This window comes from Rhododendron vialii, chromosome 13a (genome assembly GCF_030253575.1).
Source record: "Rhododendron vialii isolate Sample 1 chromosome 13a, ASM3025357v1".
Taxonomy (NCBI): Eukaryota; Viridiplantae; Streptophyta; class Magnoliopsida; order Ericales; family Ericaceae; genus Rhododendron; species Rhododendron vialii.
Genome location: NC_080569.1, coordinates 14,201,032 through 14,217,486, shown reverse-complemented (window position 1 = coordinate 14,217,486; position 16,455 = coordinate 14,201,032). Strand labels below are relative to the sequence as shown.

Genomic DNA, 16,455 nt, shown 5'->3' with positions numbered 1-16,455 from the left:
TGCTAAGGCAATATCAATATCTCGATCGATGTCTTAATTAGTCAGTCTGATGCATGTTTTGACACATCTCCCATGCACGATTTGGTCACCAAAGCCTACTTAATTATATCCTCATCACTCATGCTATATCTGTTGATACTTAATTAGGAATAACTCCCAGAATTTGATTGCAAGGCCCGACTCTCACCTGAGTTTTTGCTCAGCAACTTAAGCCAAGTTGTAGCGTTCATAAAGGACTCAAAATTGCTCTCAACGTGTTCGACAAAAGAACCAAATAGAAGAACTGAGCCACGACTCTTGATAATCTTGCTCCATTGAGATGATTTCCAGACACGGATTCATAGAGTCCTATTAAGATTACAGTCGACGTGTTCAAGGAGAAAATAAATAAATAAAATTTTGAGCCCCCCAACTCTTGACAATTTCGTTCCATCGCAGTGACAACTCACATAAATCGCTCCGACATTCATTCACAATTAGCTAGGAAATATATGATGATCATTTTGTTCCTAGCTTTGCTCCTGTCAATATTTAATTCTTTTATGATCCTCCTGTCAAAATCAGTCAGCCGAACTCCCAGTGAAGTCGGCCGACCCACAAAATCATGTACATATATGTGTGCACCTCGGAAATATATTTTGAGAATGTGAAGGCTCGTTCAAAAATCCATTTAGTAATCAAAGTTTCTGTTTTTATATCATAACATCAATAACAACAAATAAGAGAAAAATCAGAGTACATATGGATTGATGATGCAACTTTAATTATTTGGAAAAATTATAGTACCATGTAACTCAGTACTTTTCAAAAGTAAGGAGATCGAAACATAAACAATGTTAGCTTAGCTAGCTTGTCTGCCATCTTAGCGCGCATTCGGTAAACATAATTGTCTCAGCTCCTACTCTAGCTAGCTGTGTTTAAACTCTATCTAACAAGATAAGCTACGTTCATTGCATCCTGTGCTTACTGTCTCGTCTCTGTCCATTTCGTTCAGACAAAAAAAGGTACGTAGCATTATTTTTCTGCCACTTGGAGTTGGGACTACATCAATCATCATGCAGTTGGCCGATGTCATGGGCCGGCCTACCCCGGGCCAATCTGGACGATCTGAGTCACTCATTCGTATGCCCACTGAGCAGATCATCGATACATCAACGTTACCTTCATCAGATATCTATAGCTATAGCACTGGCGGCGCCAAACATTTTTTTTTTTTGTTATAATACATAAGGAATTTTTGGCTTGTCGATGATGGGGTTTTTGTTCCTCTCAGGTTTGCTTAGGTTTTTTGGTTGTTTTATGCTGGTTCTCGTGGTTTTTTGGTGTTCAGTTGCAGTCTTGCCTTCTCTTAGGTCTCGGGTGGCTCAGTCCCGGAGTGCCCCTTTGATCATTTTAATCTTTGTATTTCTTTATAAAGATTAATAAATTCTTTTTGCTTAGCGGGAAAAAAAAAAAAAAACACTCAGTCGCTACATCAATGAACACCCAGTCCATACATCAATGACCACTAATCAGTGGCAAAATTACGGCTCTTTATTTTCTTTATTTGAGACTTTTTATATATATTTTCATCATATTTTTTAATATATAAACAATCTAAAAAAATTAACTTCTTCAATTTTTAATCCTTTTGAACCAGTTCGAAGATCTTACTTTTTCAATTATTTTATTCTAAAAGGTCATATTAATTTTTGGCTGAGAGTCGTAAAACCAAATGAAGAGCAGATACATAATTATGAAAGCCCTATAGACAAATATTAAATATGACATTTTAGGATAAAATGATCATAAAAATAATATCTTCGCACCGTTTTAAATGGATTAAAAATTTGAGCACTTAATTTTTTAACCATGGTTTTAAATATTTGAACAATGTCAGTCTCTTTGATTTTTTTATTTCAGTCCATTTGCCTTAAAAATAATCTATAGGATTTTTTTTTTTTAAATATTTTTTAAAAAATGCCGAATTGCTTGGTGGCGCCTAGACGGGCTTGGTGCTTGGTGGTGGGTCGCCACCCGACTAGCGACGAGCGTCATTTAGAATACTGGAAAATCCTGGAGCCACCACTGATCTATAGCCGCATGAGTCGCATGACCGCATCACATTAGCCTTGAACAGATGTGCAATGTATGTCTGCATGTCCAATTCCTGAAGATGGATGTATTCCAGTTTTGTTGCTGCCAGTATATGACCAACATGATTTTTCGGGGAGATGCATGATGTGCTCAGCAGAACCACTGAAATCAGTAAGGTGGAAGTACCTGGGGTTGGTCAACTGTTGTAAAGTAAACTACATGGAGTTCATGAAATTAATCCAACTCCACATGCAATTGGCCATACTTTCCAACTTTCAACTCCGTTTTCTTGAGAATTCGATTCGTATCAACTCGGGAAATTAACCAGTCAAGCGGATCAAATTGGGCTTCTAGAGTGGTTAATTAGTGGTGCTGAGTTTACTTTGATCGGTTTCTGTATTAATTCTACATCTAGGCACTGTAACTTGGAATTGGATGACTGTAATGGTTGAAAGCTTTAATGTAGAGACTAGTGTTCCCTGCTTTCTTTCCTATAGTTGCTATCAATACTTAATTATCAACTGCACTTGCTTGTATCTTGTCAGCAGCTAGGAGTTGGCTACGAGAATCATTTGTCTGTCATTTCGCTCGATCGATCTGTCACGGACTCATTAATTATATCGAGGATATTGTTTCGTTACTCATTAAAAGCGTACGAGAGAGGGAGAGAGATCAGAGACCGAGGGAATTAAGCATATAAAGTGGAGTAATTTATTTATTTCCCTAGCTAGCTAGTTCGTCGATCGATCTGTGATTATACTGTATATGTTTTGCTGAATAGTACAGCTTTTATGTTCCCCTTCTCTACAGGCATTATTCAGGTAGAGGTTGAGTTTTGGTTATTTTCTTTCTGGACCACATGATCAAGCATACCGAATTTTTCGTTGGTGCATGTGTGTTGGTGGTATATAACTTTATTCTTTCCCATGAAAATTGTACGAGTATGTATCTTTGTGATCGAGAGTACTCTATTAGTATTAGATTTAGGGCCACCCAGAAATCGATATTTGACATGGGCTGAAATGTATCCAATTAAGTTTTGTTTGTCCCTTTTTCCTTTGAGATGGGGAACCAGTGGTTAGATAACTCACACCACCACCCACTATATATCCAGTTTGGGTTAATCTTCTCTCTCTCTCTCTCTCTCTAGAACCCTCATGAACATTTGATGGGCACTGTTCTTTTGCTTCTTAATTGGCCTCCAAGAAATTCAATGAGAATGGGTTTTTCAACTTGTATCTCATATGGATTTATTCCAATTCGGTCCCCGTTTCTCTCCAAGGCAGCATCTTGGTCTTCCTTATGCACATGTAAGTCCTCATTTATGATGCAATTACAGACCTATGTTATAAACAGTGTCAATTGCTGTTTAATTTGTCAGTTATTGTAAAATAGAGGTCCATGCATGTGCAAGTTGAATTTTGACAGATTGTACACAATAGCTTCCTGCCTATTGTTTGTTTGATCGAATTTTGACAGAATATGCAAAATTCGACTTGCACACGACATCTAGTGCATTTTATATAAGATGCAAAATACTTAACTTTCGACAAAAAGGGAAAAAAATATGGGAAGCAAACAAAAAAATGTATCCACAAACCAAATCTTCAAAGAATTACTCCATCCTGGCAACGAAAGCGAAAGAATAGACTTTGTTTGGTTTTGAATTTTGAGAATTTTTTGATGTAATGAGTGAAGAGAGATAAAAAGAAATCCTATTGAGAACCATGCAGAGTCTACAAAATTTTCTCCAAACTTGTAAAAGAACCCAAGCTTTTTTTAATTTTACCGTATTTTTTAGCATAAGTAACAGATTAAAGAATGGAAAAAGAACAACAAATGGTAAAGTGTGTGTATATATATATTGTGCTACAACACATTTCCAAAACAAAAACCCATCATTGTTCTTCCAAGCAAACATCATCATAATCACAAGGTGATCCACCTTTTCTTAGGAGGGACCCAACACATTTTACACCACAAAAGCACACCTTTAAATAAAAATAGAGTACTCTCACAAAGATGCTCGTCTTTGGTGTGGACTCCTCCTCGTCGAGGATGGCTCACATTTTTTGTTTTCCAGAATTGCCCACAATTTAAAACCATGGCATTCACGTAAGTAGGCTCAGAGATGTACGTAGTTGAGTGTGTAAAATCATCCCGCGGCCAAAACCTGACTCAACTGCCTCAAACTCGACAGCACCCCACGATTCAATAACTATGTCAACTCTCTATGGGTTGATTTCGTCTCCATCTTGCAAATAGACCATGTTCGTTTTGAGATTTTGGACTTTTTCTTTGCACACGAACTCTAATAAATTTTTTCTCAATTATTACTTCCATTTCTTTCTCTAATTCCCCACTCATTATCCAAAATCCTAAAACGAACATGAAAGCTTAACCACGAGCAAAAAGGTTAGACACAATGCTTCTCTAATGAGAAAGAATGTCCTCCTAATTTCTCTGACTCCTCTTTTTGAAGGTACACTATTATAGTCCACAAAGCATGAGAAGCATGGGTTGAGAGAGAATGAAGGGGAATTTGTCTTCCAAACTCTCACCTTTCGTCAGAAGAGAAAGCATGGGTTAAGAGCAAGGTACTTGCGGTTACTAGATCATACATGGTGGAGTATTTTTTTTTTCTCCCAAAACTGAAAATTAAGGTTGTTTGCAGAAGGGAAATAATTCAATACACGGAAACGGAAAAAAAAACACCACTGTAATTTTTTTGTCTCGTGCATCGAACGGGTACAACGCTAGTTCTTCTCTATTCAAAAATCTACATAGCCTCAAATTTGAGTGATACCAAATGGTGCTCTCCTTTTATATATTAGAATAAATGCCATTTTTTTTGGTGAATATTTGGGCTTGCACTTCCCTTTTTTTTTTCCTTTTCCTCTCCTAATCCTGGTTTTGTCTTTGTTAAAATGTGTAGCTTAATGGGTGCCACTTTCTTTTTCACACTCCTTTTTTTATATACATACTTAATTTTTTTTTTGCTAAAAGCAAAAAAAAAAAAATTACATACTAAAAAACAACAAAAGGAGTGTGGAAATTAAAAAGAAAGTGTGAAAATCACTCCCCTTTATTTTTCAAGTAAAGATGAGTTGGAAAAGGTTAGGCATAAAGATAATGCCAATCAACCACATAACAGCATGCATTGTCTCCTTTTGAGGTATCAACCATCCTTTCCCCCACCTCGCCTTTAAACACCTTTATATAGTACAACTAATTCCCTTCTTTCTTTCCTATTATTTCTAGATCAAATTTCGGGGAAAAAATACTTCCTCCGTTCTAATTCACTTGTCCCAGTTCTATTCTAATCGGATAAAAAAAATTAGTTATATTTTTAAATTAGTAATGAATTTTATATCCAATATGAATCTTATTTGATAGATCTCGATTTGTTCTATAATACAATATTTTCGAAATCACCTAAAACATTAATATAAATTACAATATATAATAAATTGAAAAGTAGCACGAACTACCAAAAAGAACAATTAAATTAAAAAGGAGGTAGTATATATCAGCATCATCCATTGTGTGGTCCACATGTATCATCAGAAAAGCAATTTACAATTAAAAAAATCAAGAACTATATTATTATAAACTACAAAATAAAATTCTGCCCAAAACCAAGAGATGCTTTATAATCAAATCAACTGGTGTGTCCACAAATACAAAACCTATCAACAAAACTAACTTTACCATTTGAAAAAGCTATTGATAATCAAACTCACAAAAAGAAAAATTAGGCAAATCAGTGAAAGACAACCTACCTGCCTGATGTTGCTTTGGAGATATCAGCCGCAGTTGTTCAAAAATTTAACGAGTATAGTATCACCAATTAAAGTAGTCGATATCACATATATGCACTTAAAAAGATTCTCACATTAGTAGTTTCAATCGTATTCATAGTGGCTATGGAAGCCGGGTTTAGGACTCCGTTTGTACGAAGCTTTTCCTTGAGTTCCCGGCCGCTTAGAAGATGAAAGCTTTGACCTTTGACTTTAGGACCTGCAAAAGAAAATTTCATAAGAATATATATGCCGGTATTATATATTGACCAGACATGTCCTCCAATTATCAAATCAGTAACCAAACTCTTCCAATTAATTAAATTTTATAGAAAATACTCTAGCTCGATCGGATAGTTCTAATTACCGTCTTTCAATTTTTTCTTTTCTATCTTCCCTCTCCTTGGATGTGAACATTCTTCACGTATTTATAGTGAAATGTCCCCATGTGCCCCCCTCCTTCGCGCCATGAGATAATTAATCGGTGTGCATAACCTTCCAACCTTCCTATTTGCTTGGCTAATAGGACACGTGGCATCAATCAGGCTCCTTACATGTCGGGGATGATGTCCTGCCGATTAATGTCCCCTCTTATATATTGTTCCCAAGACGCGTTTTTTCTTCTTGGGGAACTGCACTCTCTCGAGATCCGTACAAACTTTCGGACTCTCTATTAGGGTCAGGATTCATTATTCTCTCACCCAGTGTTAGTAATTATAGTTTTTCCATGTGATCTTCAGTAACTTGTCTCTCTGATTTGTGATTTGTCATGTCAATCCTTACTTTTGACCAGTTCAATCTACCTCTGGATGCGCGCAATCTGGGCTCACTCCTCCTATAGATAGAGGCGTTTGGATTATCGTTGACTCTATGTTTAGTCATCCTAAGGGGCTTTTCTACTTCTCCCCGAATTCTTGGCTTCATCTATTCGAGATTCAGCTGTGCTCTCCATCTTGCATGCATTTGTGGAAACATCCAAGAGGGATGTTTTTCCCCTACGTGCCTATATATGTTGTGTCTACCAGCCATGGGGTACCCACCTTTGGCGTTGGGGGTTTTGGGAAGCTGCTACTTCAAGGCCATCAAGCAGAGTCAAGAAAAGGGCCAAGGCCATCAAGCAGAGTCGGGGGAAAGACCTTTGGCTCTTCTTGGACCCGGTCAAACGGGACTTATGGTGCCCCAGCTTGGTTGGCGGAGATTGGTCACTGTCGTCCCATTGTCTCACCTGCGCTGGGAAGGAATGACATCCCTCTGCTCAGGCATCCAGCATCCGATATGACGAGAGGTGGGGACCGGTCATTCCCATTTGTTGCTAGCTCTAGCTCGGGTTATGGACACTTTGGAAGCCTCTAATGATCAGCTCCTCACCGAGGTCATGGGACGGGATGGAGAATCCAAACAAAATCTGTCAATAGCTCCCTTCAAAGTCATTTCGCAAAAGGCCGATGAGGGATCCCTAGGGCGGGCATTCAACAATGCTCGTTTTGTTTTTCCTAGATGAAATACCTCTTTTGTAACCCGTTAATGTCAAGCTACTAATTTCCCGACTTGTAATGTATATAAGGGTACATTTGCTATAATAAATGACGTTTATTCCTTTCAATCGATCTTTGTGTATTATGAGTGTTGACTATTCTTGTAATGATTCTGATTTTTCAAAATTTGACTTTGTTGACGTACATAGGTATGTACTGAGAATGTTATCTATTTCTCCTTCCGCAGTGGTTTTTAAATTTTTGACAAAAAAATATGACCGCCCTGCAAATTATTCTTCATCCTTTCACTCGATTAGATTTTTTTTCAATCTTTCCACGTTTTTTGATCCCTAGGCTCTGTTTGGAATTGAGGGAAAGTGGGGGAAAGAAAATGAAAGAGAAATTGGGAGAGAAATTTTACTATTCCTAAAACTTGAATTCTTTTATTTTCTCTCATCTTTCTCTCCAATCCAAACAATTGGAGGAAAAAATTTTAACTTTCCTTTCTTTTTTCTCACTTTCTTCGAGTTCCAAACAGAGTCTTAATCTTTTCATTTCGAAATGAGTAAAATTACAAAAATCTTCGCAATATATTGCGGGGTCAGTGACTCAGTGTCACCCGACCCAGCACCTCACCAAAACATCTTTCCAGCTGAGCATGTCAACTGATGATGGCACTAACATCTTTCGAAATTCCACTACTCTCATCCTACCAAGAATTTAAAAAGCCAAAATTAGCTACTGTAATTAAATTAATCAGAAAGACAGCCAGACAACCAAACAATGCCAAATCGGAAGAGATTGGCTAAGTGGTCTTAGTCTTAAAGTAAGGACCTGATTCATTTCCTTTAAGATTTTCGGCTTGATTTTTCTTACCAATGATTCTTGAGGTCAACTCAACTTGCGCGTAAACATTTGAAACGGACAAGAGAGGCCATAGAGAATAGCTTAAAGTGCGTACAAACTGATCCGGGACAATTTGTATTATTAAAAAAAGTCTAATAAAAAAGAAGTAACTTTTCATGAAAATTCATGCTACTAGGAATAGAGCACCTTTCAATTCAAGCCTTACACATTGGCGCATATATATACATGCACAGGCACTCACCTGGTCACCGAGAATGGACGAATCCTGGAGGATGCGAATGGGAGCGCCGACGAGAACGAAAACGAGACAGAGCCTTCCTCCACGGCGATCGACGGAGGAAACCTCGGCGCGGCGAGCCGCCGTGTACGGTGGTGAGTCCGAGACTCTAGCCGCCGAAGACTTCAGCGACGTCTTCGGTGGGCCGCCGCGGACCGTCCTCTCGCGCCAATTCTCCGCCGGCGATTTCACACGGTCGCCGGCGAATCCGTTCTACGAGGAGATATTCCGGCAGCCGGATGCGGCGGCGCCGTCGAGGAGGACGGGGAGGAACCTGCCGGAGTTCAGGATTCCGGGGAGCAGAGAGAGGAGCGAGGGGTTTTACAGCGATATATTTGGGATTGGGAAAGAGGAGGACGGTGTGTGGAGATCGAGGTCGAAGACGAAGTCGAAATCGAAATCGAAGTCGGATTCGTCATCGGTGTTGAGCTCAGAGGAGCTGAGCCCGCGGCGGCCGGCGGCGGCCGGCGACGAGGCTTCGTTCTCGTCGTTTGCTTCGAAGCTCAGGTGAAACTACTCTACAGTCCCTGTGTCCGTTGCAAACTGCTTATGAATGAAATGACGTATTTGCCCATGTTATTTTTTTGGGTTTCGCTTGTTTATGATGCTTGGATGGGGGGTAATCTCGTCATGATAAGTGCGGAGCTGTTGAATCTCCGTTAATCGCGGGAGAAAACGTGATGGTGCTTAATGTTGTGTTTGGTTTGTGTTTTGAAAATTTTTTTAAAAAATAGTAAAAATAATAAATGGAAAGAGATAAAAGAGAAAACAAGGCATAAATGACCCTGTTACCCTCAGGGTTTTCTTGTAAAATGACAAGGGAATCCAATAAGGTCTTCTTCTTTTTTTTCTTTTTTTTATCAGGGATAAACTCTTTTTCTTGGAGATAGAAATAAAAGAGTCAGAAGGCCATCTAATTCATTAAAAAATAGTAGCCTATAAAATTCGAATGCGAGAGCACTGCCGCTTATTTCCTCTCTTAGATATTATATCAACACCATATAGTCTTTCATAATTCCTTCGCCGAATGATGATTGACTGAAAAAAGTAATTCATACGAATATACAAATTTGAGCCACCATGATCTAGGGGTGGGGTCCCTTTTTAGATCGCAACCTCATTATTCGAATCTTTCCTCCTTGAGCACTTTATTGGTAAAAAAAAATTATATTAATTGCGTAATGACAGTTACAAGTTACAAATTTCTCTTCTAGTTCATTGTTCGAATCATAATGATTTTATTAATCACTGAATACGAAAATTACAGATATTAAAAGGATAAAGGCACAATAAAATTAAAATTATTTAATCTTCGGAAGTACCCGAGACCCAAGCGCCGATCAAAAACCAACTTAAATTACCCTGTTACCCTCAGGGTTTTCTTATAGATTTTTTTTTTTTGATCGGTGGGTTTTCTTATAGATTGACAAGGGAATCCGATAAGGTCTTTTTTCCTTTTTTGATTAGGGATAAAGTCTTTTTCATGGATAGAAACAAAAGCGTCTGAAGGCCATCTAGTTGCACTACAACCCGTAGTGGATTAGTGCAGACCTCTTATATGATGGCTCCCCAACTTTAAAAGTCCTTGGATTATCAAAAAAAAAAAAAAAAACTTTAAAAGTCCTTTTTATTTCAGGAGTTTTTGGCTTTTTGCTATTGGGTTATTCAATTATCAATACTTGCCCCTCCGAACTTTTCGCTTATTCATTAAGGTTCCACGGAAAACTCACTCAATGAGTTTGGTCCCCGAAGAATGATTCCTATTAATTTCCTGCATCCCCACAGGCTGATTGTGTATACTATTTGTCAATTGTCTCCTAAAGTAGTAGTAGTTGACATTGTTGAATATATATGTACTTTGGAGCAACATATAGGTTCCAATATGGAGTATATCTCAATTAATCACCTATCCCCATGCTTTATATAATTTGAAGCCTGTAGGTTTATGGCCAATTCTAACTTTTTGTCAGTGAAGATTTAGTGAGGCAAATTTCATGGTTATCACCTTGATTGTTTATCTTTCCCCCACCCCAGATCTCTTCCTTTTTTTTTTAATTTCCTTTCAAGGGAATTTGCAAATTAAAAAGGCCTTTTTTGCAGATACCGAGATACAGATCCTCTTTAGAGAGAAAGTTAAATGAAGAATCATTACATTTCCTCGGTCTTATTACGACATGACATTTTGTTTTCAAAAAGAAGTCCTGGCATGAAAATTATGTACTTAGAATATGGAGTATTCTTTTTTGCGAAAATGACGTACAAACGAACTTTTCTTACTCAACAATCATCCATAATGATATAGCCATAGCACGTTTTTATGCAAGTGTTTTGTTTTGAATTTAAAAGAACGCAAAAAAGGCTGCAAATATTCTTTGCTGAAATTCTTTAAAATCTTCCATTTTGTAATTTCAATCCAAGATCCAACAGAAATCAATACATCAGCACAAGAATATGTTATTGTTAAATGGTACTTGTTCCTAACACATAGTTGTTCACATACTAGCATTAGTAATTGTTTCTCTCTATTTACAGGCCAATAAATGTCCCATGTAGATGGAATTCATCGACGACAATGCCATACCATGAACACTCAAGTCAACCGGCTTTCCCTTACAATCAGCCTTCTCATTATGACAACCGATTTCCGGAAAACGAGTACAATGACAACTTCAGAAGCCCCCACTTTGGATTCCCACAAAGGGTTCCGTCCCCAGAAACCATTAGTCTCAATCCCAATTCTTATAGAAGCATCAAGACACCCATGGATGATCTTGAACTTAACTCCCCTTCATCTGTAGTCTCTTCACTGTGTCAAGATGTAGAGGCCAAAGCTAGTAAAATTCAAGATAAAGGATACAGAGAAGAAGAGATGGAACAAGAAGAAGATGAAGTCATCAGCTCTTATGTTATTGAGATTAACGTTGATAATAGGGAAGCCACAGATGAAGCACTAAGCGTTGACGAAGCAATTGCATGGGCTAAAGAGAAGTTTTATATGCGGAGTGATGATAAAAGTTGGAGCAAGAGGGGGAAAGATCAGTCTTCTGAAGCCCAAGGTGGTGAGAAATGTCTTATAATCTGTATCTCACGTTAACATGTGAGAAGAGAAATTAACTTATATATTTGGTTCTGATATTCAGCAGGATTTTCAGATGGACAGATGGATGGAAATGGACCAATGGGATGCTCAGTGGTAAATTTTCTGAAACCAAAAAACTCTTGCTATATTCGATAAGAAGAATGTACTGATGGGAAAGAAAGGAAATAACTAAGAGAGCTACTTGCAGGAGTGGTTGTCTGTGAATAATGAAGTGGATTACGAGCAAACTCTGTGAAGTAAATCCAAATTTATAGAAATAAAAAAACTAATGTTCGTATTACATTTTGATGAGAACATCGATATTTTTGGTTGGCGGGAATTGTACACTAATATGTTGCCTTTCTTTCATTAATATGTTGCCTTTCTTTCATTGTGCAGGAAGAAGAAGAAGAAGAAACAAATGTATGTGCACCAGAAGATGAAGAACAAATGGAAAAACACGTAAGCATCTTCTATTAGTGTTTATAGCTCTTTCACCGTGGACAAAGAGCAAAGGTCCATGTGCTTATTGCAGACATTGATATGCAAGTCGGAAAAACAGGCAAGCTTTTACAAACTAAGTATTTAGTTGATAGATGCAGAAAAAACCAACAGTGAGAAAAAGTAAGTTCCAGTATAACATATTATGCATCCTAGTATTTATGGTTTTTACATACCTAGACATGGGATACCACTCTATTCATCATACCCAGTGTCACTTGTAGCACAGCTTCATGATTTAATGACTTCAACTCTGGAGATCAGAGCATCAATGGAATTTCTACTATGAATCTAACTTTAGAACAGACTACATAAAAAACATCAGAAGGTGTTGAATCTTGTTCATCATGAACGACTTTCACTTCGGCTTTTATGTTTAGTTTTGTGTTATTTTCCTTCTGAAGATGTGTATCAACGTTTCAAACTTTCACTTTTCTCTACCGTGAAAAATAGCAGATGGAAATGGAGCTACCGGAAACAGAGATAATGTCATGGTCAGCTGGTAAAGAATCAAACATCCGGCTGCTGCTCTCAACATTGCACCACGTAACATCTCTAGATTGAACTTTTGAATTATCGTCTAATTCCAAGCAAAATCTTAATTCTGGTGAGATGAGCGATGTGCTTATTACATTTTTTTTTTTCTCTGATTCAGATTCTATGGCCCAATAGTGGCTGGTATGCTATCCCTCTTACTAACCTGGTGGAAAATTCACAAGTAAAAAGGGCTTATCAAAAGGCAAGGTTGTGCCTGCACCCTGACAAGCTTCAACAAAGAGGTGCAACGATGAAGCAAAAATGTGTTGCCGAGAAGGCATTCTCAGTTCTCCAGGTATGTCTTTTGATTGTATTACATTATAGTCAGCCTGAATAAAAAGTGAATACATCTGATAAAAACAACTTGGGATATCAATCAAGATCAGAAAATAATTTTGTTCGACATGGTTAAAGACCCTGGATCGAGAATTCTGATCCAATTCAAATCCAGAAAAACATAAGTAGGAATTTCTATCGTCGTCGTCTGGCTGTTGAGGTAAGGAGCATATGAACCAAGAAATTTTCAGAGTCAGAATTTGTAATATAAATAACCTCTAACCATAAGTTGATGTTAGAAGAAATTAAAGGATGCGTGGAAGAATGCACATTAAATGCAGTGGTAAGACAATCACACAAACCTCAGGCCATCAGCAAAACACAATGAAACCTATCATGCCTCAACTGAGATTGGTGAACTTTTCTTGTGTAGTATAGTGTGGCTACTAAAGTTCTCTATACCAACTTACACGGTCCAACTCTCGGGATCTACCTAGAGTGAACTAGGGGTGAGAAGATATCGGAAGGTAAGACAGAAAGAGGGTGCAATCTGGGTGAGTGCATATGTTAGATGTATTACGCATAGTTATATGCTAGAAGAGACAAGGGCCTCTTATCTCCATTGCCTAAGAAGTTCAAATCGATGTAGGACTTTATCATTTTATCCCCCGTTCCAAAGCATATGAGTTTGGCTCTTTTGTTGATTCCCCTTACCAAAGGATGGAGTCTGGTTCGGGTCTTACAACTACGAAATGCAGTTTTCCTTCCCCATACATCCCCTCTTACTGATTGGTACAAAAAAGTGTGATACACTTTGACAACTAAATTGGCTAATGGAACACTTCAAATTGTGGAAGTTTCTCAATAAGATTTGGTTTCTTGTGACAGGAAGCATGGGCAGCATACATCTCCCAAGATGTCTTCTACAGCTAGAGGATGATGAATCCTATGCAAACTGTTTGAACTAAACTGGAAGCACCTCATGTAAATTCAATCATGGACCCGTCTTTGGTGGAGATGGTTCAAGAAAGCTGCAACTTTTATACCATATAGGGTGTGTAACTAATAGTCAGACCACATATATACTCAGAAACTTAATGCCCATCAGAGAGTATGTGATCTATCTTCCCCTGGTTAATCGATCAATGGTGGGAGATTGAGGATGGTACTAAGATTACCATGACTGTATCAGTTGTTGTCGAGGAATTACTTGTACTATATGATGACATTGTTTTGAAAAAGCTTTGGAAGCATGCCTTTTTAAAATTTCACCTCTAACCTTGTTTTTAATATAATTCATGAACGCATGGACATATTTCACTAGCAGAAATACATTTTACCAACTTCTTCATTGGGCATGCTAGCTATACATTCCAGAACTATCACAGCTTGATCCCAAATCCATGTTGTTCAAGAAACCACCATAAGCTCTTAGTTCAACATGGTTTTCTTTGTTCCACAAAATCCCTGGTCTTCGTAACATGGCAAGATGACTAGTGTTACATGCCTCTAGAATGTGGCACAAAATTCTTACAAGTTACAAGCACGAGTGTGAACTGCGGCTATGAACTATGAGACAAGAAAATTCCAAATTTATTCACAGAATGCAACACAAAGGCTACAGAAACAAACAGTCCATTATTGCACTAGATAATATATATTACAACCCATATAAGATGGATTGCTCCAAATTACAAATACACCGGAACAACTATTGATATCCCATCAACTATGCATGAATGTCACTTCATTGAGGAGCTTCTGGATGAACTGTTTCGATTATACGTCCTGAGATAAGCCCACAAAAGCTCCAAACTCAAGCTACTGAACCAAACCGGAGGATAGTGGATTGTACCGGAGACTCTCCCAAAGTAATTAGCTAGAAAATATGAGGGAGGACCCATAGACTAGTCATCGACCACCACGCCTAATCAGCTCCCTGAACTCTTCATCAGTGCTCTTAAGCATAAGTGGCAAAGGAACCTTCACCCCACTCTGCACAACCTCCATATGCCTAGGCTTTATTCTCTTCTCCAAACTGAAAGCAAAGTACCCAGGAAACTCCTTCAACTCCTCCAACCTACCCCCCATCTCCTTGTCAAAATACTCAAACTTGGGCTTAAAGTTATTTTCAATACTAAAAGTGAACAAAGTAGGACACCTCAGAACCATTCCCACTGTATCATTTCTTGAGAAACCCAACTCCCCCAAATAATCAAGTTTTGGAATCAATGTGTTTTCCACACTAGAGACCAGCAAAATTGGATCTTGATAAGCCAAGGCTTTCAAATCCCTAAACCCAAGTCTCTGTAAGTAGAAAAGAGCAGGTTTGAGCTGGTCTCTGACACTAGAAGCCAGTAACCTGGGGCATTTGTTGATGACACTTCTGAAATTGGTTTCTGGGACTCTAAGGTCATGAAATAGGAAATTGAAAACTGGGATGAGGTCAGATTTGATATCAGAGGTGAGGATTTGGGGGCACATGCCAAAAATCCTGCCCATGTCCTTTTGGTGGATGCCTTTGGATTGGAGGAAGGAAATTATGGAGTGGATGGAGTGCAAGGAGGCTGAGTGGAGTGATGGGTTTATTGACAGTGCTTTCCCTGAATCAACCCCCATTATTTCCAGGCAAAGGATTTTCTCTTTGAATTGGAAGGAGAGGTTTGAGTTTGCTGGTTGATAGAGTGGGTGTTTCTGCAATGAGGTTTTGGGTTTTGGTGTTAATTGGATGTTGTTTGTTTGGTGGGAACTTGAGGGTTGTGGCGATGGGTTATGGGAACAGAAGCACAAGGAAGAAATGGCTGCCGCTGCCGCTGCTGCTGCAGGCATGGTGGTGGTGAGGGAGAGAGAGAGGAGAGAGTTGGCTTCTTTGAGAGCCTGCATCCAATTATTATATCTAGTTGTCAATGACAGGTGGCAGTTACCTTTATCTTGATTGGCTCAGTCAGGATTTGTAGATTGGGTGCAAGACCTTCGTCATGTGGTGGATTGGTGTTGGAAAGAACATTAGTGACCCCGGGCCGACCAGCATGTACTCTTGCATGACGCTGAGAGCTTAGTCACGGAACTCTTCAATATAGCATCTGAACCCACTCTCTATCATCGCTCTCGCAAATTCTAGTATCTCGGGCTAGTTTTACAAGACGTTTTTACGCTTGCACTTCCACTTTCGCTCACTCACGCGCACACGTATTTTGTGACTTGGTGCAAAACACACCGGAGTAGATCAGGGTATACACCAAGTGATGATACACAAATGAGCAGAAACCCATATATAAACATTTTTTTCTCAGCACCTCGTTTCACTTTCTTAGAACATCTTCAACTCTCACTCAAATTCAAGAAAAAAATGAGTAAAAACTTCATTTTATATGAAACACTTCAATTAGCAAACTCAAATGTAAGTACAAATTTAAGTAAAAGCTTCATCAATGGCATTGGAGCAAACACAAATGTAAGTACAAATTTGAGTAAAAGCTTCATTAATGGCATTGTTGTAAATTTATTTATTTATTTATTTATTTTTGTTGGGAGGGGGAAATAGCCTTGCAAAATTTGAGTAAAAAC

General features: G+C 38.4%; 2 protein-coding genes across 10 annotated transcripts; one reads left to right on the top strand and one right to left on the bottom strand.

The window, feature by feature from the left end:
- Positions 1 to 8,417: 8,417 nt before the first annotated feature.
- On the top strand, positions 8,418 to 14,154 carry LOC131314867 (uncharacterized). 9 transcript variants are annotated; one of them, XM_058343775.1, is made up of 7 exons: positions 8,418 to 9,002; positions 11,028 to 11,551; positions 11,639 to 11,688; positions 11,974 to 12,036; positions 12,532 to 12,621; positions 12,731 to 12,907; positions 13,777 to 14,154. In XM_058343775.1, the coding sequence occupies exons 1-7, from the start codon at positions 8,473 to 8,475 to the stop codon at positions 13,819 to 13,821; spliced, it is 1,479 nt and encodes a 492-aa protein (XP_058199758.1). In that variant the 5' UTR covers positions 8,418 to 8,472; the 3' UTR covers positions 13,822 to 14,154. The 9 variants fall into 9 exon arrangements, with proteins under 9 accessions (XP_058199758.1, XP_058199757.1, XP_058199755.1 ...); XM_058343774.1 differs by having other exon boundaries at positions 12,529 to 12,621; XM_058343772.1 differs by having other exon boundaries at positions 11,636 to 11,688.
- Positions 14,155 to 14,460: 306 nt separating this feature from the next.
- LOC131314869 (transcription termination factor MTEF1, chloroplastic) lies at positions 14,461 to 15,891 on the bottom strand. The gene has a single exon (XM_058343778.1). It carries the CDS (start codon positions 15,769 to 15,771, stop codon positions 14,800 to 14,802), a length of 972 nt encoding a protein of 323 aa, XP_058199761.1. The 5' UTR covers positions 15,772 to 15,891; the 3' UTR covers positions 14,461 to 14,799.
- Positions 15,892 to 16,455: the final 564 nt, after the last annotated feature.